This window comes from Chiloscyllium plagiosum, unplaced genomic scaffold (genome assembly GCF_037043375.1).
Source record: "Chiloscyllium plagiosum isolate Xiang-an unplaced genomic scaffold, Cpla_swu_hap1 HiC_scaffold_14, whole genome shotgun sequence".
NCBI classification, from domain to species: Eukaryota; Metazoa; Chordata; class Chondrichthyes; order Orectolobiformes; family Hemiscylliidae; genus Chiloscyllium; species Chiloscyllium plagiosum.
Window position 1 is genome coordinate 74,923,362 of NW_028270152.1, and position 23,507 is coordinate 74,946,868.

The window sequence follows — 23,507 nt, forward strand, 5'->3', positions numbered from 1 at the left end:
GTTTCGTGGCCAGTTGGTGTTCATGGATGCGGATCGTTAGCTGTCTTCCTGTTTGTCCTATGTAGTGTTTTGTGCAGTCCTTGCATGGGATTTTGTACACTATGTTGGTTTTGCTCATGCTGGGTATTGGGTCCTTCGTTCTGGTGAGTTGTTGTCTGAGAATGGCTGTTGGTTTGTGTGCTGTTATGAGTCCTAGTGGTCACAGTAGTCTGGCTGTCAGTTCGGAAATGCTCTTGATGTATGGTAGTGTGGCTAGTCCTTTGGGTTGCGGCATGTCCTCATTCCGTTGTCTTTCCCTTAGGCATCTGTTGATGAAATTGTGCAGGTATCCATTTTTGGCGAATACATTGTAGAGGTGTTCTTCTTCCTCTTTTTGCAGTTCTGGTGTACTGCAGTGTGTTGTGGCCCTTTTGAATAGTGTCTTGATGCAACTTCTTTTGTGTGTGTTGGGGTGGTTGCTTTCGTAGTTTAGGACTTGGTCTGTGTGTGTGGCTTTCCTGTATACCTTTGTGGTGAATTCTCCATTCGGTGTTCTCTGTACCATCACGTCTCGGAATGGGAGTTGGTTTCTTCCAGTTGAGCGCACTTGGTAATGACAAAGATAGCATCCATATAGCAGATCCAAAGTTTAGGCGAGATCGTGGGAAGTACTGCCTGTTCTAGTCTTTGCATTACAGCTTCTGCTCTTAATCCTTACATTGGTGACCCATGGATGTTCCATTTATTTGTTTGTGTACCTGACTTGAATATGAAGTGGGTCATGAGGTACAGATAGAGTAGTTTGAGGGTGCTGTCCTTGGTGTTGGTGCTGTAGGGTGTCTGCATCACTGGTAGCGAGGCTAGTGTTTCCTTAGCTAGGGAGTTGTCTATGGAGGTAAACAGTACTGTCACATCAAGGTCCGTTCGGACTTATCCCGAATCCTTTGCAGTCACCTCTCTTGAAGCTTGTAAGAAAATATCAAGATGCTATATTTTATCCATTTTTTTGTAATATTCAGGAGCTTGGGTAATAAGCAAAGGTCCATGGGAGAAAACCTAGCCCTTTGAAATTTGGAGCCTGAAAACATGGTAAAAATTCGCAATACATTCCCTAAATAAAATGAAAAGTGCCTTTCAATTGTAAGAGCAAACTAAACTTTAAAATGTGACATCCAAAAAAGATGATGTTCACTGATTTGATTATTGCTGAATAGCTGCAATGTATCTTTTAGAGGGCAAAAGAAAGATTAGTTAGAACATAGAACAGTACAGCACAGAACAGGCCCTTCAGCCCACGATGTTGTGCCGACCACTGATCCTCATGTATGCACCCTCAAATTTCTGTGACCATATGCATGTCCAGTAGTCTCTTAAATGTCCCCAATGACCTTGCTTCCACAACTGCTGCTGGCAATGCATTCCATGCTCTCACAACTCTGTGTAAAGAACCCGCCTCTGACATCCCCTCTATACTTTCCTCCAACCAGCTTAAAACTATGACCCCTCATGTTAGCCATTTCTGCCCTGGGAAATAGTCTCTGGCTATCGACTCTATCTATGCCTCTCATTATCTTGTACACCTCAATTAGGTCCCCTCTTCTCCTCCTTTTCTCCAATGAAAAAAGTCCGAGCTCAGTCAACCTCTCTTCATAAGATAAGCCTTCCAGTCCAGGCAGCATCCTGGTAAACCTCCTCTGAACCCTCTCCAAAGCATCCACATCTTTCCTGTAATAGAGCGACCAGAACTGGAAGCTGTATTCCAAGTGCGGTCTAACCAAAGTTTTATAGAGCTGCAACAAGATCTCGCAACTCTTAAATTCAACCCCCCTGTTCATGAAAGCCAAAACACCATATGCTTTCTTAACAACCCTGTCCACTTGGGTGGCCATTTTAAGGGATTTATTAGATTTTTTTTTTTAAGATTAGATTACATTACAGTGTGGAAACAGGCCCTTCGGCCCAACAAGTCCACACCGACCCGCCGAAGCGCAACCCACCCATACCCCAACCCCTACATTTACATTTACCCCTTCCCTAACACTACAGGCAATTTAGTATGGCCAATTCACCTGACCTGCACATCTTTGGACTGTGGGAGGAAACCGGAGCACCCGGAGGAAACCCACGCAGACACGGGGAGAACGTGCAAACTCCACACAGTCAGTCGCCTGAGGTGGGAACTGAACCCGGGTCTCTGGCGCTGTGAGGCAGCAGTGCTAACCACTGTGCCACCGTGCCGCCCACAGGTGTGATGTACCTGCACACCAAGATCCCTCTGTTCCTCCACACTGCCAAGAATCCTATCCTTAATCCTGTACTCAGCTTTCAAATTTGACCTTTCAAAATGCATCACCTTGCATTTATCCAGGTTGAACTCCATCTGCCACCTCTCAGCCCATCTCTGCATCCTGTCAATGTCCCGCTGCAGCCTACAACAGTCCTCTATACTGTCAACGACACCTCCAACCTTTGTGTCGTCTGCAACCTTGCTGACCCATCCTTCAATCCCCTCATCCAAGTCATTAATAAAAATTACAAACAGTACAGGCCCAAGAACAGAGCCCTGTGGAACACCACTCACCACTGACTTCCAAACAGAATATTTTCCTTCTACTACCACTCGCTGTCTTCTATTGGCCAGTCAATTGTATCCAGACAGCTAAGTTCCCCTGTATCCCATTCCTGAAGAAGGGCTTATGCCTGAAACGTCGATTCTCCTGTTCCCTGGATGCTGCCTGACCTGCTGCGCTTTTCCAGCAACACATTTTCAGCTCTGATCTCCAGCATCTGCAGACCTCACTTTCTACCCATTCCTCCTGACCTTCTGAATGAGCCTACAATGGGGAACCTTATCAAATGCCTTGCGGAAGTCCATATACACCACATCCACAGCTCGACCCTCATCAACTTTTCTAGTCACATTCTCAAAGAACTCGATAAGGTTTGAGGCATGACCTGCCCCTCACAAAGCCGTGTTGACTGCTCTTCCAGATGGTCATAAATCCTATCCCTCAGAATCCTTTCTAACACCTTGCAGACGACAGACGTGAGACTTATTGGTCTGTAATTGCCGGGGATTTCCCTATTTCCTTTCTTGAAGAGAGGAATTACATTTGCCTCTCTCCAGTCCTCAGGTACGACTCCTGTGGAGAGCGAGGATGCAAAGATCTTCGCAAGTGGCGAAGCAATTGCATTTCTCATTTCCCAAAGCAGCCGAGGACAAATCTGGTCCGGGCCTGGCGACTTGTCAATCTTAATGTTTGACAAAATTTTCAGCACATCAGCTTCCTCTATCTCTATCCATTCCAGCATGCACACCTGCTCTTCAAAGGTTTCATTCACTACAAAGTTCATTTCTTTCGTAAGGACAGAAGCAAAAACCTCATTTAGGGCTTCCCTTACCTCCTCAGACTCCACACACAAATTCCCTATGCTATCCCAGATCGGCCCTACTCTTTCTTTGACCATTCTCTTATTCCTCACGTAAGTGTAAAATGCCTTTGTGTTCTCCCTAATCCGTTCTGCCAAGCCTTTCTCGTGCCCCCTCCTGGCTCTCCTCAGACCATTTTTGAGCTCCTTCCTTGTTTGCCTGTAATCCCCTAGAGCTGAGCTTGATCCTAGCTTCCTCCACCTTACGTAAGCTACCTTTTTCCTTTTGACAAGAAGCTCCACCGCTCTCGTCTTCCAAGGTTCCTTTATCTTACCACTTCTTGCCTGTCTCAGAGGGACATATTTATTCATCACTTGCAACAACTGTTCCTTAAACAATCTCCACATGTCTACAGTGCCTTTACTATGGAACAATTACTCCCAATCCATGCTTCCTAACAATTACTCCCAATCCATGTCTAATCGCATCATAGTTTCCTCTTCCCCAATTAAATATCCTCCCATTTTGCCTAATCCTCTCCTTCTCCATAGCTATGTAGAATGTGAGACAGTTGTGGTCACTATCACCAAAATGCTCTCCCACCACAAGATCTGATACCTGCCCCGGCTCGTTTCCGAGCACCAAGTCTAGAATGGCCTCTCCCCTCGTTGGCCTATCAACGTACTGAGTTAGGAAACCTCCTGAACACACCTTACAAAAACAGCTCCATTCAAATTTTCTGCTCGAAGGAGGTTCCAATCAATACTGGGAAAGTTAAAGTCACCCATTACAACAACCCTACCACGTCCAAACTTTTCCAAAATCTGCCGACCTATGCTTTCTTCCATCTCCCTGCTGCTACTGAGGCAGCATGTTGGATGTATAGTTGGATGATGGTTGTCACAGAGCAGTTGCCGGCATTATAATGGATATTTAAGGATGGTGCAAGGGAGACAAATTCAGCTTACCATCACAGTAGATCACCTGGCAGGGGTAGCTACCAAAGCACAATTTCAAACTTGCCAATACTAAGCTTTAAACAATTCCAGTTGAAACACAATTTTTGTCAGCACAACTATAGTCATTGGAATCAATGTATTGACAAAGAAACGGAATTTGACTTTCTACTTATTGACAATATCATTAAGAATTAAATACAGGTGAGCAATAGGAGCAGACCAAGAACAATTTGGAAGATACTTCAGTTAATTGTGATCATATGGGAAGAGAGGTAACTGCACAGGATTTGTGATTAGTCAGAATGGAAAATCCCACCAATTGCTCCTGCATCTCTTGTTCCTGCTCTTTCAATCAATGAATCAATAAAATAAGTAAAACTCTTTCTGTATGTTACTGGTAGTCTCAGTCCAGGGAAAGTCAAACTGGAAATCCATAAACAAAAGGATGCTGAAATAATCAGATTATCTCCATCCGTCACAACTTCAATATAAAATACAACATTACATTAAGCTACTTGCCACTTTTATAAATAATTTTTTTGCTGCCTGTTTGCTCAATGCCTCTTTATTACAGCATTCGCCCCTCAAGATAAGTCATTGCTGCCTTGTGTTGCATTGCTGTAAGTAAGGTGATAATGAGATGACACTGCAGCACCAAATTAAATGCTCACAATGTTTCCAGCTTTTAGTCCCAAATCTACACAACAAACATCAAAGCCATCAACAGCATTAAACACTGCAAGGGCATAAACTGTTTTTACCCTATGACTGGAAACACATTTGCTGAGATAATGTTCAAAGAGGATCTGCTCAGAAAAAAAAAGGGACTGGGCGACTGGGAAGAACAATAATTTCAGTAAAGGTGGTAATTTTCTCCGTTTATGACCTGTGTGGCTGAAGAGTCAACCAGCAGTTATCTGATCTAATCCTAATTCCCATCTGTTGGTAGATGCTGTTGAATAGCCATTTCACATTCTGATAACTGTGTGATTAGCACTTTATGTAACTGCTCCTCCTAGTGATGATTCTCAATACATATCCACTCCATATCAATTCACAAGTAAGTGTGAATTGCCTACTGTTCACTATCTACAATCTCATTCAACAATAACCTGCGAATATGTGCTCATGAAAGACTGAATAATTATGACGAAGTAACAGTTAGGTCTGATTAATAAGGTAGCTCTTTTTAAAAAAAAAAGAGCATTCCAGGGCTGGAAAGGCCTCATGCATATATATCATTTCATAAAATATAAAATTCTCTATTAACCATATTTAAAGTTCCTTTGTTGCAATTACAAAACCTTTCCTCATTACCACAATTACATACATTCCAATAAATGTAGCGAACTTTGACTGCACCTTTCCGGTGGCTATATTACCTTTAAAATATTTAACAGATCATTCCTTCTCTCAAGCAGTACCTTTTTAAAAATCAATAGCAGCACTGGATTACAGGAGCGAACAGGAGGAGGCAGAAACAGCAGGCATGCTGAAGTCTTGGAACCAAAATGCCCCAGATAATTCAGCAGGTAAATAAAAATACCAGAGTATCCCAGATCTTGGTTTTTGCTCAGTTCATGCAGCTGTAATATCACTATACAGGTAATTCTCCTATAACGCCGTAGTTAAATCTTAGCAAAGCCATGCTTAATAGAAATAATGGAGCCTCGGGGAAAAATGGTGTTAGGGGCAGACAGCAAAAAGAAATCACTCACGATCGCTCAAAAATCACCCAAAAGTCTAACACAAAGTTTAGCACAGCTTGAATCCAGGTATAAATCATACTTATCAAAGAAACAAAAGTAAATTGAACACAGTACATTTAAAAATATTATTAACGCAGGGATAGAGGATCATCATGATGTGTAAGATAGACTCCCTCATTCCTGTAGCGAGCTATATCACACATTCTTGCCTTATGCCTTACGCTCAAAATGCTTCTCCTCCAGTGTTTTAACTTTCTTTTGCATTCACCATCCGCAATTTTATCACCAGAATGCTCCTTACTAACATTCTTGTCACTATGCCCCTCCATTTTTTCAAAAAGAGAGATAATCCAGGAGTAGTGCACCTTTCCCAGGAAGCTGCTCAATGTATCTCTCATAGAAAGCTGTTCTGTCGGCAGCTGACATCGCCGCATGAACAAAATGGCACAAAGACTGGCGTTGAAACTGGCGCATGCATGGAACAGCGCAGACACTTTGGTGCAGACACCAGCGCATGCACAGAACAAATTGTTGGAATTGCACAATTGCAAACAGAGGTGAGAGTTCTCAAAACTTCTGCTCCTTAACACCTCAGCGTCATTATAAGCAAAGTGCGCTGCCAGAACACGTGTTATCTGAGATTAACCTGTGTGGTTAAAAAGGAGGAAAAGTAATGAGACTTAGTTTGAAGTCCTGATATTGCCTCATGATCCTTGAGCAGGGCATATTTAAGGACACTGGGCAAGGACGTCAATGGGCGAAAGTGAGGACTGCACATGCTAGAGATCAGAGTCGAGATTAGAGTGATGCTGGAAAAGTACAGCAGATCAGGCAGCATTCGAGAAGCAGGAAAATCAACGTTTCGGGCAGGAGCCCTTCATCAGGAACGTGGCTGGGAGCCTCTGGGGTGGAGAGATAAATCAGCACCACTCCCCACCTCTTCCTCTGCTACATTGATGACTGCATCAGCGCCACCTCGTGCTCCCACGAGGAGGTTGAGCAATTCATCAACTTCAACACATTCCACCCTGACCTTAAATTCACCTGGACCATCTCTGACACCTCCCTCCCCTTCCTGGATCTCCACATCGCCATCAACGATGACCAACTCAACCTTGTTTTTTTTTTTTTTACACGAACCCACCAACTCCCACAGCTACCTGGATTACACCTCTTCCCACCCTACCCTACTGCAAAAATGCCATCCCGTATTCCCAACTCCTCCACCTCTACTGTATCTGCTCCCAGGAGGAGCAGTTCCACCAGAGAAAACACAAGATGCCCTCCAACGCAGCTCATCCCCGTTCTGCACCTTCGCCCTCAAACCCCCACCCCTTCAACTGCAACAAGGACAGAACCCCCCTGGTGCTCACCTTCCATCCTACCAACCTTCGCATAAACTGCATCATCCACCGACATTTCTGCCACCTCCAAACAGACCCCACCACCAGGGATATGTTTCCCTCCCCACACCTTTCCGCTTTCCACGAAGAACATTCCCTCTGTGAATACCTGGCCAGATCCATGCCCCCTCCCCCCACCCCCCAACAACCCACCTTCCCCTGCCAGTGCAGGAATTAAAAAACCTGCGCCCATACCTCCCCCCTCACCTCCATCCAAGGACCCAAAGGAGCCTTCCACATCCATCACAGTTTCACCTGCACATCCACCAATATCATTTATTGCACCCGTTGTTCCCAATGCTGTCTCCTCTACATTGGAGAGACTGGATGTCTTCGTGCAGAGTGTATTCGGGAAATCTCCGGATACCCGCACCAATCAACCCCACCATCCCGTGGCCCAACATTTCAACTCCCCCTCCCACTCTGCCGAGGATATGCAGGTCCTGGGCCTCCTCCATCGCCACTTCCTCACCACCCGATGTCTGGAGGAAGAACGTCACATCTTCCCCTCGGAACACTTCAATCCCAAGGCATCAATGTGGACTTCACCAGTTTCCTCATTTCCCCTCCCCCCCACCTTACCCCACTTCCAACCTGCCAGCTCAGCACCATCCTCATGGCCTGTCCTACCTGCCAACCCTTCCCACCAATCCGCTCCACCCTCCTCTCCGACCTATCACCTTCATCCCCACCTCCATCCACCTATTGCACTCTTAGCCACCTTTTCCTCAGCCCCCCCCCCTCACATTTATCTCTCCACCCCAGAGGCTCCCTGCCTCGTTCCTGATGAAGGACATCAATGGGCCAAACCCTGAGGCACCCGAACAGTCTGCTGACACTAATTTTTGTTTACTTTAAAGGGCAAAGTGTATGAGGGCATCCAGTGGTGACAGAAATCCAATTCAAACAGAAATCAATGTTTCAGTAGATGGGAAAGAGTATAAATGCCTATAAACCAAACCAAGACTGGTGCTTCCAATACCTTAGTATAGGGCAATTAAAATAGAATAATGAATGAGTGGCTCGTAAAAAATGCAGGATGAAAAGTCAAAGTGAATTAACTGATCTGACTTAAAAATATCTGACCTTACTTCAGCGATGTACTTTGGAAACAAATACTGAGATTCCAATGCATAATTAATAATTAAAGGAGCTAGAAATGTGATGGTCAGTCAGTGACTGCTACTTTCAGAGATGCAACCCATGGAAGCCCTGACTCAGCTTATTCCGCACTTTGGCACAACTTTACAAATCTATCAAGTATTTATTGCTACTCAATTATATGAGCAAACACACATTATCAAAACAAAGAATGCTGGAGAAACTCAGCAGGTCAGGAAGCATGTGTGGAGAAAAACAGAGTTAATATTTCAGATCAAGGACACGTTTGGCTACCCCTATAAACCATGATCAACATAATCAATGAAACATCAAGCCGTTGTTTCCAGGACTGTCATTGGCCTCATCTCCTCTGGACAAATTCCCTCCATTGTCTCCCACCTTACAGCCTCCAACTCTGAATAGCCCAATTCCATCTCCTTTCCAAATTCCATAAATCAGAATGCCCAGTAGACCTACAGTTTCAAGCTGAATCAATTTCTCCCTAGTTCATCTGACATTTTACCCCTTGTGCAGTCTGTTTCATAACAGAAGAACAAGAAACAGGAGCAACAGAATTTTTTTTTAAGAATTAGAATCCCTAGTGTGGTAACAGGCCCTTCAGCTCAACAAGTCCACACTGACCCTCCGAAGAGTAATTCACCCAGACCTATTCCCCTACCCTATTTGGTGACTAATGCACCAAACCTACACATCCCTGAACACGATGGGCAATTGAGCATGGCCAATTCACCTAACCTGCACATCTTTGGATTGTGGGAGGAAACTGGAGCACCCGGAGGAAACCCACATAGAATGTCCAAACTCCACACAGACAGTCGCCAGAGGCTGGAATCGAACCTGGGTCCCTGGTGCTGTGAGGCAACAGTGCTAACCACTGAGCCACCATGCCGCCCCACATGCTATTCAGCCCTTCTAGCCCGCTCCACTCAGTTATCTCATAACTCAACACCATTTCCCTGCACCATTTCCATATCCTGCAACACCTTTAATATCTCGAAATCCATCGAGTATATTCAAGACTGAGATCAATGAATGAACCTCCACCACTCTCTGGGCTAGAAAATCCAAAGATTCATCACCATCTGAGTGAGGCAATTCCTCTTTATTTCAGTTCTAAACTGGCTACTTATCTGAGATTGCATCACCTGGTTCTAGACACCACAGCCCGGGGAAACATCTTTCCTCTCTCTATCCTGTCAATTTCATATGTTTAAATGAAGGTCACCTTTCTTTTGACTAAACTCAAAAGAATCCCATATATTCCTGCCTCCTATGACAAAAGCCCACCATCCCAGGAAATAACTTTTGAACATTTGTGGTAATCCCTCTTCAGCCAGCACATCTTTCCTTAAGCAAGGGAACAAAACTGCACATAATATTCCAAGTGTATTTTCACAAGGCTGTCTTGTAATAAAGTTGAATATACCATTCATCATCTTAATTATTTGTTTTCAACTCACATCTGCTTATTTTCCAATATCATCCATCAAACCTTTCAGTTTGCTAGCCCTAGACCAATTGGACATCCAATCTGTTTTCACCTCTACCGATCTAAAAGGATGATCGGAGGACTCTCCACCTCTTCCCTGAACAGAGGTCCAGAAGTCCACATTCACGACCACTTTCATCCACCCACGTATTCTCACTCTGAACAACTTCTTCAACTCCATTTATACTTCTACTTCCTTCAAATAAAAGATGTTGATATTGGTATCCACACAGTCCCAGTTATACCTGCTATTTAATGGATGTGTGTGGAACATGTCTTCTAGTCTTACTCAGGCTCCACTCTCATCTCTTTTTCAGGTACAGTGATGACTATACCCAGACCCTTTGGTCTTGCACAGAACTGGAAAATGGCACTAACTTTGTTTCCAATTTCCAAACTTCCCTCACCTTCACCTGGTTGGTCTCTGACTCTTCCTATCCTTAACTTCTCTGGCTCTATTAGGAACAGGTTATAAAAACGATACTTATTACAAACCACAGGCAAAAGAAAAACCGAAGATATGTTGACTGTTTGTCTCTCCACAGAGGCAGACTGACCTACTGAATTTCTCCAGCATTTAATGCGTTATTTCAGATTTACAGCAACTGCAGTACGACTGCTTTTTATGCGTTATCAGGTTTAATTCAGATTGTGAAAAAGTGAACTATATTTATTGCTACACTAAAGACCTGTGAGTTGGGATTGATCCATCATTATTGTTATACAAGTATAACTTCTTTAAACTTACGTTTTATACAGTTCAGAAATGTAATGAATATTACAGACTTATGATGCACTAACAACTCCCTCTGTTGGTAACGAAGCTATACCCAGGGAGCTGCTCTGCAAATAAGCTCAGTTAACTTGCTCAGAATTACATAAACTGTATAACAGACCATTCAGCCCAAATGATCTACATCTGCTATTACCGTTCCAGACAAGCTTCCACACACCCCCTTCATTCAAACCTATGAAAATCGATCAAGTCCCCATTCAAAATCCCCTAACTGCATCTGTTCTGTTAGGGTCAGCTGTTCTTGTGTGTCTACGTTTTAAGTGCTCTATGGGTAAGGACCTTACTTCTGAATTCCCTATGGAATTCACAGAATCATAGATTGCACTAAGATACAGAAAGAGGCCATGCGGTCTCTCACGTCCTTGCCAGAGTTCTGCAACAGTGATTCAGCCAGTCCTACCTTTCCTCTTTCCAGAGCCAGCAAATTTTCCCTCTTCGGATAATTATTCAATTCCCTTTTGAAATCACTGCTGAACTTGCAAGTATTACACAATCAGGAATTGCATTTCCAAACGCTCTTTGTTCATCCTATTCCACATCTCACTTTTGGTCTTTGACATTTACCTTAAATCTGTCTCTTCTGGCTCTCAACCCTTCTGCCAATGACAGCGTTTTTTTACTAACAGGACAGAAATGTCAATACAGAGCACCTCTCTTCTCTAAGGCCTAGCTGTTCCAGCCTATCTGTATAACTGAAGTCTCTCAACTCTAAAATCATAAATCCCTTCTGCAACTTCCCTGAACCCTTTGCATCCTTCCCAAAGAATGATGCCCAAGTTTCAATACTAAAAGAAACTTTAGGGATGATGATCATAGTCTGACAGAATTTTCCATTAGGTTTGACAAAGATATAGTTCAATCTAAAACTAGGGTCTTAAAATTTAAAGAAGGGTAGTCATGAAGACATAAGGAGGTTTGCTGTGGTGGATTGGATAATACATTAAAAGTTTTGATAGTAGAAAGGTAAAAGTGGCATATAAATAATGAACGCTTACTTGTCACAAAACATACATCCTTTAATGGAAAAAAACCCAACAGTATAAATAAATGAACCACAGCTAAAAAGAGACGTTAAACATAGTATTAAATCAAAGGCAGAGGCTTATAAAACTGCAAAAAGTAAGTTGGAAGAGTGAGGACTAGGGAAGTTTAGAATTCAGCAAAGGAGGACCAATAAATCAACAAAAAGGGAATAGATTATCAATGTAAAGCAGCAATAAACATTAAAATGGATTGTAAAAGCTTCTATAGATATGTAAAAATGAAGAGAATAGCTTACAGAAATGTGAGTCCATTACAGGCAGAGATACGATAGTTTGTAATAGGGAACTGAGAAATGGCAGAGCAGATAAATAAATGCTTTACGTCTATTTCCATAGAGACAGTTATAAAAGGTCTCCCAAGGATCTAGTGAGAGTGTGGGACTGAAATAAATTACTATTAATAAAAAAAAGGATTGGGGAACCTTCACCTTAAAACAAGATGTTAAAATGAGATGTGTGCGCGTGCGTGTACAACAAATAATGCTCAAAGACTTTACAAAGGAAAACTGCTAAATCAAGCAATACACTGAGTTCCAAGTGACTATTGATCAAGGATCACTGCAGTCAACACAAACATGATAATATCGCCAAAACCCCCAAAAGAAACTGAGAAAAGTTACTTCATTTCCCCTTTTTGGTTGGACCATGATCCAGTCTTTGTGCTTTTTTTTTTTACAAGTATATTCCTTAACCAAAACTGGTTTGTCTTTTCTGTCTGTCCACCTCCTGTGTCCAAATGAATATGCACATGCTTGGATTTAAAGTGGGACAGGGGGTGGGGGGCCGGGGGAGGGGGGGGGAGGGTGTTCAGTTCAAATATCAGAGAGTATTTAATAATCTGCTGTTACCACATGTTACAGGCTGTGTTTGTTAAAATAAATAAGTTTTTGATTCTTGTCCATTGATGGAATCCGGTGAGAGTTTATTTTATGATTTTAGATTTAGATTACTTGCAGTGTGGAAACAGGCCCTTCAGCCCAACAAGTCCACACCGACCTGCTGAAGCGCAACCCACCCATACCCCTACATTTACCCCTTCACCTAACGCTACAGGCAATTTAGCATGGCCAATTCACCTGACCTGCACATCTTTGGACTGAGGGAGGAAACCGGAGCACCCGGAGGAAACCCATGCAGACACGGCGAGAACGTGCAAACTCCACACAATCAGTCGCCTGAGGCAGGAAATGAACCCGGGTCTCTGGCGCTTATCTTAGGCAATGGTCACAATCAGATGTTAACAATCATAAAAGATTAAATTGGTCATACTTCACATTCATGGATGAGGGGGGCATGATTTCCAGCACAGCATTCCCACCAGAGGGAGTGCAGCATAGGTTCACCAGATTAATTACTGGAATGGTGGGTCTGTCCTTCAAGGTGAGATTGAGGAATCTGGGCCTATATTCTCTCATATTTAGAGATGATCTCACAGAAAATTACAAATTTTGTGAAGTGATAGACTAGATACAGAAGGGATGGTTCCCCATTTGTGGGGTGTATGTTGAACCAGGGGCACTGTCACAGAAGAAGAGCCATTTTAGGACCGAGATGAGGAGGGACCTCTTCACTTGGAGGGTGGTGAATTGGAATTCTTTACCTTAGAGGGCTGAGGAAGTTCAGTCAGTCTTACAGTAAGGCTGATGAACTCAGGGCATGTTTAAGAACATGGGATTGGGACCTCTTAGCTATTACAGAAATTTGGCTGAGAGATGGACAAGACTGGCAGCTCAATGTTCCATGTTTTAGACGCTATAAGGATAGGAAAGGAGGCAAGAAAGCTGGGGTGTGGTGTTTTTGATTAAGAAATACATTACTGCTGTAACTAGAAAAAATATTTCTGAAAAATCGTCCAGTACAAATATATGGATAGAAATTAGAAATAAGAAAGGAAAGATCACCTTTATGGGATGAACTATAGGCCCCCCCCCCAATAGTAAGAGGGAAACAAGTATGAAGGGGGATCTCAGATAAGCATAATAAAAGTTGTAATAATGAGGGATTTTACTTTTCCAAACATTAACAGGGGCTACCATTGTATTAAAGGTTTGGATGGTGAAGAATTTGTCACGTGTGTTCAAGAAAATTTTCTTTCTCAATATGTGAATGCTCCTCCTTGAGAAGGTGAGAAACTAGACCTTCTTTTAGGCAATAAGGCAGGGCAGGTGACTGAAGTAAAAGTGGGGGAACACTTTGGGTCGAGCGATCATAACTCTATGAGTTTCAAAATGGTTATGGAAAAGGATAAGCCTTCCATTACAGTTAAAGCTTTTAATTGCAGTGAAGAACATTTTAATGGTATGACACAAGAACTTTCAAAAGTTGACTGAGTAGACTGTTCTGAGGTAAAAGGATGTCGGGCAAGTGGGAAGCAGTCAAGAGTGTGATGACGAGAGTTCAGAGGCATTATGTTCCTGTTAGAGTAAAGGGTAAGGCTGGTAAGATTACGGAACAATGGTTGAATAAAGACATTGAAGTTATAGTCAAGAATAAAAGAGTATCTTAGTTTAGATATAGATAACTTGGTTCAATTGAATCCCTTAATCAATATAAAGAGTGTAGGGGCATTCTTAAGAAACAAAACAGGAAGGCAAAGAGGAGATATGAAATAGCACTGACAGATAAGGTTAAAGATAATCCAAACAGATTCTATAAACATATTAAGAGCAAGACAGTAACTAGATAGAGGGTAGGGCCTCTTAAAGAACAAAGTGATCATATTTGTGTTGAACCTCAGGAGATGGGAGAGATACTAAATGAATATTTTGCATCAGTTTTTCCTGTAGAGAAAAAAATGAAGTCTAGAGAAGGCAAAAAAATAAATTTTGATGTTTTAAGAACAGTTCACGTTACAGAAAAGGAGGTTTGATAGGTCTTAGAGAATATAAAAGTGGATAAATTTCCAGGACCTAAATTAATGTATCCCAGAACATTATGGGAAGGAAGGAAGGAAATTGCGAGAACCTTTGCAGAAATATTTGCATCATCTAGAATTACGGGTGGTGGGCCTGATGACAGGAGTGGCTAATTTTGTACATCTGTGAAGTTATACACTTTGACTTCTACACTAAACTGCTCAACAGATGATGCCATTTTCACCACCCTCCATCTGGCCCTCACCCAGCTGGAGGAGGAGGACACCTACGTCAGATTACTATTCATAGACTTCAGTTCTACATTTAAAACTATCATTCCTCAGCACCAGATTGGAAAGTTGATTCTGTTGGGCCTAAATACCTCCCTTTGTAATTGGATCCTGAACATCCTGACAGGGAAACCTCAGTCAGTCTGGATTGGGAACAGCATCTCCAACACCATCATCCTGAGCATGGGGACCTCCCAGAACTCTATGCTCAGTCCACTGCTGTTCACCCTGCTGACACGCGACTGTGCAGCGATGCACAGGTCAAATCACATCAAGTTCACTGTTGATCTCATCAGTACAAGTGACAAGTCAGCATACAGAGAGGAGATGCAGCAGCTAATGGACTGCTGCAGAGCCAACAATCCATCTCTAAACGTGGACAAGAAGAAAGAGATGGTTGTTGACTTCAGGAGGGCACAGAGTGACCCCAAATTCATTGGCATACACCTGGTGGACAATCTCACCGAGACACTCAACACCAGCTCCATAGCCAAGAAAGCCCAGTAGCATCTCTACTTTCTGCACAGGCTGAGGAATGCCCTCTTCCCATCCCTACCCTTACCACATTCTAGAGAGTTCATTAAGAGTACCCTGAGCTGCTGCATCACTGCTTGGTTTGGGAATTGCAGAGTCTTGGATCGGAAAACCCTACAATGGATAGTGAGGACAGCTGAGAAGATCATCAGGGTCTCTCTTCCTTCCATTACAGACATTTACATCACATGCTGCATCCAAAAGGCTAAGAGCTTTGTGGAAGACCCCACACACCCCTCACTCAAACTCTCTCTCTTCTGCCATCTAGCAGAAGATACTGGAGCATTCAGTCTCTCATGGCCAGACTGTGCACCAGTTTCTTCCCCCAAGCCATTAGGCTCCTTAACACAGTTTGAAGGGATTCTTTCCCATCAGAAATTCTTTGCACAGCCTCGAATTGCTGCTCGAAAAATGCCTATTATGTATCATCTTTCTATTACACTGTAACTTGCGTGTTTTGCACTTCTTATGCACTTTATGCAGTGTATGATTGTGTAGTTAGTGCTGTCTATGTAGCACCCCCGGTCCTGAAGGAACGCTGTCTTGTTTTTGTTTTACTGTATCAGTTGTATATGGTAGAAATTGCAAATAAAAAGCTGCTACTACTTGGTTCTGCGACGTTGGATGCTTCTTCAATGTGAATTGGCTTTAACGCTGTTGATGAATTTAGACCCTTATTAGTAGAACGCGAACTTTGTTTACCTGTACTGGCTTTAACGCAATTCCAGTCCCATTAGTTTAAATAGCGTGGCTACTGCGTGATTTTCTTAACGCAAGATCGCACGAGAACTGAACAATCACATTAGATCAGAAGCGACTGTACTATTTAAATGGTGATATAATGGGAAATGTGGATAAACAAGGGAACTGGAATTCCTATAAACCAATGAATAAACTTAGACAGGTAGATGCAGCAAGCAATTAGAAGGCAAACGTATGTTGGTTCATTGCAAGAGGATCTGAGTTCAGAAATAGGAACGTCTTACTGCATTGATACAGGGCCTTGATGAGACGACACCTGGAGTATTGTGTGCAGTTTAGGTCTCCTTACCTAAGGATATAGTTGCCATGGAGGGACTGCACCAGAGGTTTGCTAGGCTGATATTGGGGTTGGCGTAACTATCCTACGAGGAGAAATTGTTTTAAATGTGCTTGTTTAGAGTTTAGAAGAATGATAGGGCAACTGGTTGAAACATATAAAGTTCCAGCACAGCTGGGCAAGATGTTTCCCCTAGTTAAGAAGTCTAGAACCTGGGGCCACAGGTCTTCACTCAGAAGGTGGTCAACATGGAGCTTTCTACCACAGAAGGCTGCAGAGGCCAAGTCAAACTCAAGCATACACTAGAAAAATATTAATAACTTTTTTTCGATATTAAAGACATCAAGGAGGTTGGAGAGCAAGTGGGAATATGGCTTTGAGATAGAGGATCAGCCATGATCATAGAATAGCGGAGCAGTCTCAAAAGGCTGAATTGTCTATTCATGGTCCTAGCTTCTGTGTTAACAGTGGGTGGTCACACCACAAGGCTTGTATGACAGAAGGTCTGAATTTAGCTATTTTTGGCAAGTGGCTCACAACTCAGACTGCTCCATTGCACCATGCACTATCCACAAGGCACAAGTCAGAATTGTGATGGAACATTCTTCACTCCACACCATGCAGGACAAAGCAGCTTGCTGGATTAGCATTCCATCCATAACATTAACCAGTCACTCCTGCCACAAGACAGGACATTGAGCAGCAACTAGCCAGAGCTCATCTGACAGCACCTTCTAAACCCACAACTGGTACCATCAAAATGACCAAGAGCAGCAGTACACCACGTACAAGTTCCTTTCCAACCACAGACCATCCTGGAAATAGCTAAGGAACACTCCTAGTGCCAACACAACATTGGATCATGCACAACAAAACATGAATGCTGTTAGTTGATTTTTCTCACAAAATGTGTACATATCAGCCTCCCATTACCCCCATCCCATCATTTTTTTTTAAAATAGTGCAGGTAAGGAATTCTACGACCAAAAGAGAAAATGCTGGAAAATCTCAGCAGGTCTGGCAGCATCTGTAAGGAGAGAAAAGAGCTTACGTTTCGAATCTAACTGACCCTTTGATTTTATATTTTATTAAGGAATTCTATGAGCCTATTAAACTACTCATTACAGCCAACTTTAGATTGGGGTGACAAATGGAACATGAAAATTGAAGACTTGGCCAATTAAATGACTTCTTTAACAATATTTTGCTGCATTTTACTCAGAAGGGGATCTCACAGGCCTCTACCACAAATGCTCCTGTAATTAATCACACATCTCATAATTAGCACACTGTAAATGGGTCTATCATGAATCTCTCAATCCACAGCTGCTGCTGCTCCTCTCCAGGGACTGACTGCCTCAGCTTGGCTATGCTTCACTCTGCAGTCTGACCAAGTTATACTAGGCAAGAGAAACGTGGTGTTCTGGTTCAGCCTCTGCACAAGTTACTATGGTCATTCTCCCTGCCTCCTCCCCAACCCTCAGCTCCATTTTATTTCTCAGTCCCATGACAATCTTACAGTCAACTGCCTGAGATTTTAACATTAAAAATAGCCTTATAATAGAGCAGTGACAATTGGTTCCACAGGATTTCCTGGTCATGACCTTAATGCTGACCTGGCAAATCAACAACTTGGTCAGTACTTTCAGAACAAATCAATCTTCTGAGGGCAGCGGTCAGGTCTGTTCACCCACTCCAATTTATCACATTGAATTCTGAAGCACTCTGGTGGATGCATGCCCGCGCCTTTGTGCTACTCAACCTGCAAGACCCTGTACATGGACAATCAGCCCACAGAACATTTGTGTGGGGCCAGGAAGCTCCAACTTCAGAATCCAGGAATCCTGACCCCGGCTGTTTCTAGAGAAGTTGCTTTGGGATGCTACCCAATGGCGGATCGTGAATCAAGTCAGCAGAGTGAATTAGTCCCCATCCTGGTCCGGTGTGTCTGCCCACATTGTGAAAGACCTTCCAATCCAGTTTCCCCATAATCTAGTGTGTTTCAGTGGTCCAACTGAGGGAGAAAGCCTTTGCACGGCTCTCTCCATTATCCCACAGCTCAGAAAACCAGATGTCACAATGATCTAGTGGCTCAGTTCTGACCAATTTTCACAGTGAACATCAAGGGAAGATCCCGGTCTCACTGACCTCCACTCCAATCAACACACAAGGTGCATGGACACTATAAAGACTTGCCAAAGAATCCTGTATGTCACCCAAAATCTGGAGTGTAATCTGGTTCAAGAGATATAAATAATATCCCACACTACAAGTACCTTTTTACTCAATAGACACAGAGACTGATGAGACTGCTGTAATATTTGCTCAAATGAAAAGTTTTAAACTCTGCTGTTTCAAATAGTGAGCAGTGAATGAATCCACATACTGTCTCCAGTATTGTCCCTTCATGCTGCACCGATTAATCCTCACACAGTCCACTGAACCCGAACTATTGTTTAGATCATTGCTGAAATACTTTAAGAGTGAGGATTAACTGGCAGACAAATGAAGACGGATGAAAGCACAGTGACAAAAATTAGGAAACAGCAATATTTCCAGGGACAGCATAAATGTGGAGAAACAGCCGTTAGTTTCCATCATTTACCCTCAAATTAAGTAACAAAATCGTTAGATGAGAAAAGATTATTATCCATCTAGATTGCCTTCTACCATTACATAACAAACAATAATTGTGCTGCTGACTCACCAATCTCTTATCATCTGTTTACCTTAGCATAGGATGGCCCTAGTGCTGCAGCACAACAAAACTTTTGCTAGGCGTGCTAAATTTACCACGTCATGAGTCAATTTACTCAAATACTTTGTTCCAAAATGAAACATCAATATTTGTTACTTTCAAATTCAAGTGGGTTAATAAAATTCTGTGACACAGTTGGGGGATAGCTGGTTTAGATATAGTCAGGCATTCACACACACTAGAAATCCATAGTTACTCAATCTTGTAAGAATTATTTGTATTCATTCATGGGATCTGGGCATCGCTGGTAGGGCACTACCCATCCCTAATTTCCTTTCAGAAAGTCTGCCTTCTTGAGCTGCGATAGTGCTCCGAGTGTAAATACATCTACAGAGCTGTTAGGAAGGAAGTTCCATGGTTTTGAGCCAACAATACTGAAGGAACTGCAATATATTTCTAGGTCAGGATGGTGCATGGCTTGGAGGGGAATTAGCAAGTAGTGATGTTTCCATATATTTGCTGTGCTTGAACTTTTATGTGAGAGTGGTGAAAGGTTTGGCAGATACTATCAAAGGAGCCTTGGAGAGTTGCTGCAGCACATCTTTGCTGCACTGGTGGGAGAGGGACTGAATGCTGAAGGTTGTGGATGTGGTACCAATGAAATGAGCTGCTTTGTCCTGAATGGTGTCAAGCTTCTTTTGTTGTTGTTGGAACTGCACTCAACCAGGCAAGAGGAGACGCTTCCATCACATTCCTGACTTGTAGGTTGTGGACAGGGGAGTCAGGAGGTGAACTACTCATTGCAGAACTCCCAGGTTCTGACCTGCTCTTGTAGCCATAGTACTATACAAGGCTAGTCTAGTTCAGTTTCGGGTCAATGATAACACCCCAGTATAGTGAGAGAGTTAAGCATTGGCTATGTCAATGACTATCAGGGAAAATGGTTGGATTCTCTCTTGCTGGAGTTGGCCATTGCCCAGCACTTAAATGTAACTTGTGACTTTTCAGCCCAAACCTGGTTATTGTCCAGATCTGTATTTGGATATCTTCAGTATCTAAGGAGTTGCAAATGATGCTGAACATTTGCGTAATCATCAGCAAACATCCCTACTTCTGACCTTATAATGGAGAAAAGGTCAAAGAACAAAGAACAATAATATAGCACAGGAGCAGCCCCTTCAGCCCTCCAAGCTTGCGCCAACACATTTTGCCCTTTCATACTAAAATGGTCTTCATTACAGGATCCATATTCCTCTATTCCCTTCCGGATCATGCATTAATGTAATCATCCTTTGTCACTGAAGAAGCAGCTGAAGATGTTTGAGCACAGGACACTACCTTGACAAATTCCTGCAGAGATGCCTTGCAGCCAAGATGGCCAGCCTCCAACAACCACAACCATCTTCCTTCGCACCAAGTATAACTCCAACCAGCAGAGAGTCTCCCCTTCCCCCCAGCCTCTATCAACCACCACCACCACCTCAGATTCCCATTGACTCACAGTTTGCTAAAGCTCGTTGATGCCACACATGGGAATAAAATGTTGCTGCTTCTTTAAGAGCTTAGGAGAATGCGTTCTGTGAACAGCCAAAATGGAACAATTGAGAATGCATCTTGGGGTGCACAATTGTACAACACTATACTTCTGCTCCAGAATAAAGTACGATTATAGAGCATTCAGTAGTCGACAATGCAGTAACTCATTGCAACATGATGGAATTCATTCAGCTCAATAACCAGACACTCCTAAAAGGGAGCAATCTGTTCATACCTAGCTGGGATTTAATGAACCCTTTCTAACAACCATGGCAGTGACTTTGCTAAAAGGCTATTTAACAGACACTTGAAGAGGTTTAATGGCACATCCATAGCTGAAGGTCACTGGCTGCAGATCCCAGGTTGCCTACTTTGATCACAGTGGCTTCTACAGTGTCAGCAAACTGCAAAGACAACTGGTAGACTAATGCAAGAGTTGTGGTCAAGTCTTCTAACTACAGAACTTTCTAAAGCTCTTGATAAACAAGCCAACAAGGATTTTTCCCACCTAAGTGTTTCAATATCAATTTGGTGACAATAAAAAAAATTAATGGATATTTCAAAGCTTCTGACAAAGAAGTTCAACTCAGTTTGACCTGTAAAACTGATGCACAAGAAACCATCTCCTCAGTTGCCATATTGCAGTAAAAATACAAACTCAGCTGAGATGAAACTTCAAGAGTGAGCTGCAGGGAGCCTAGCTCACCTTGCTGTCACCAACTGTTTTATTCCAGGAAGGACAAAATGTTAATTGCAAAGACAGCTCAAAACTAAACTAGCAGGTGTTGCAGCTTTTCCATGAACTACTTCCACCTAATAGATTTCACAGCTTTGCCCCTGCGTGCCTGTATTAAGGGAGGCGTGGAGGGAATGGTCTCTTCAAAACACAGATGGGGGGGGAAATAGATGCCTGGTGGTGGCATTTGTTTGTAGATGGTGGAAATGGCAGAGGATGATGTGATGTATCCGGAGGTTGGTAGGGTGGAAGGTGAGGACCCGGGCAGGTTCTGTTCTTTTTGTGATCAGAGGGGTGGGGTTCAAGGGGGGAGGTGCAGGAAGTGGAGGAGATGCACTGGAGGGTATCATCCATATTGAACATCGCAACACCTTTCCTCATCCATGATGATCAGTTATTTCACTGGAGAGAACAAGCAGGCTACTGATCAAGAAATGAAACAAGCTCTAGCTGTTCATTGTCAATTAAATGTGGAGCTGCAAAAAGCACAGTAAGTCAAGCAGCATCAGAACAGCAGAAGAGTCAACATTTCGGGCAGGACCCTTCATCAGGATGAAGACTCTTGCCTGAAATGTTGACTCTCTTGCTCTTCTGATACTGATTGATCTGCTGTGCTTTTTCCTGCTCCACATTTTATAGACTCTGACTTTCCAGCATCTGCAGTCCTCACCATCTCCAACCAGCTGTTCATTGCCCATGTACTTTCCTTTGTTGACCTTCCTTTCTGCTTTTACTATTTCTGAGGAGCACATTCTGTTATGAATTGGGGGTTTGTTCAAATCTTGTTAACTCAGCAATCCATGTCTGGTATTTCTTGTGTAGCAGGTGAGTATTCTAACTGGGCCACAATAGTAACTAGTCTTCTGTAAATGTAAACCAATCTCTAAATGAAAATGGAGGAGAGAAAATCAATGTGTAAACATTTCTTGCTAACATCCAATACATCACCTTTCAGTGTTTTCTTCAGATGGGAAAGAAGGCCACCAAGCCTCTGCAGGTCAAAGTAATCCACCTTCCCATTAAAAAACAGCTGAGGGGGAACATAAGCATCTGGAAGCAAAAGAAAGATAATTCAGTAAACATCCAGGGGTTATTGGGCACCATTCTGTTCGTGGCTATGGGCAATAAGTCAACAAAGCTTACAAGTGAGACTGTGCTAATGTCACCAGCTTTTGATGCAGCAGTTTGCAAAAGTCAACTCTAGCCCAAAAGTAAACGAGCCAGGAATTACTGTGGTGAAGCAGTGGGACATGTTATCTCTGGTGGGTGCCTTGGATTGCACTGAATCCCAGTAAGTTTTACAATCCATTTTGCAGCCTTTCCAACAAGAGCCACATATCAGAGGCTGATGCCACAAGCAGGTCTCAGAAATACAAGTCTCCTTCTGTGGCAACATCGGAAAGGAACTTTTCATTGTAAAAGTGGGGAATACTTATGATGTACGAGATGGTCCATGATAAAATAATCATAAAAGGGCTGCATATGGATTTGGTGAAAGACCACAAGCTAATGGGCCAAATGATGTTTTGTTGGTGGTCTTATCATTCAGAACAACAATTCATACAACTCATAACATCAGGAAGTTCAACTATTTTGAGTGGTGTTATAGATTCATAAGCTACAAGCCAGATTCTGCCTAGACTGCACAAACAGTTAAGCACCAGTCCGTACCTTCACTGGGCATTGCTGATGGATTCCTCAGTCTGTACTCATCCCAGTAACTTCGCAAAGCAGCAATCAGTCGGTGCAGGAAGCATACCATATATTCAGGGGGACAAAGGATTGCAGGATTCTGTGAAGGTAGATATCAATATTTTGTCTGTGCACATAACGAAGAATGCCAATGGGGACTAATTTACCTCACAAACACTGAAACCCAGCTTTTTCTTCCATGGTTTCATGCCAGCAGCTTTGTGCCAGAGGCTTGGCACACTAGGAGGCCCCCCACG

The 23,507-nt window shown here is 43.0% G+C and overlaps 1 protein-coding gene across 3 annotated transcripts in view; it reads right to left on the minus strand.

Annotated features, from left to right (window-relative positions):
- rnf123 (ring finger protein 123) overlaps window positions 1–23,507 on the minus strand; it is a 390,439-nt gene that overhangs the window by 275,478 nt on the left and 91,454 nt on the right. For all 3 annotated transcript variants that reach the window (XM_087994538.1, XM_087994539.1, XM_087994537.1), the window contains exons 20-21: window positions 23,230–23,350; window positions 22,507–22,608 (exon numbers count right to left, since the gene is read on the minus strand). In XM_087994538.1, the coding sequence (XP_087850664.1) occupies window positions 22,507–22,608; window positions 23,230–23,350 (223 nt within the window). The remainder of the gene's footprint in view (window positions 1–22,506; window positions 22,609–23,229; window positions 23,351–23,507) is intronic.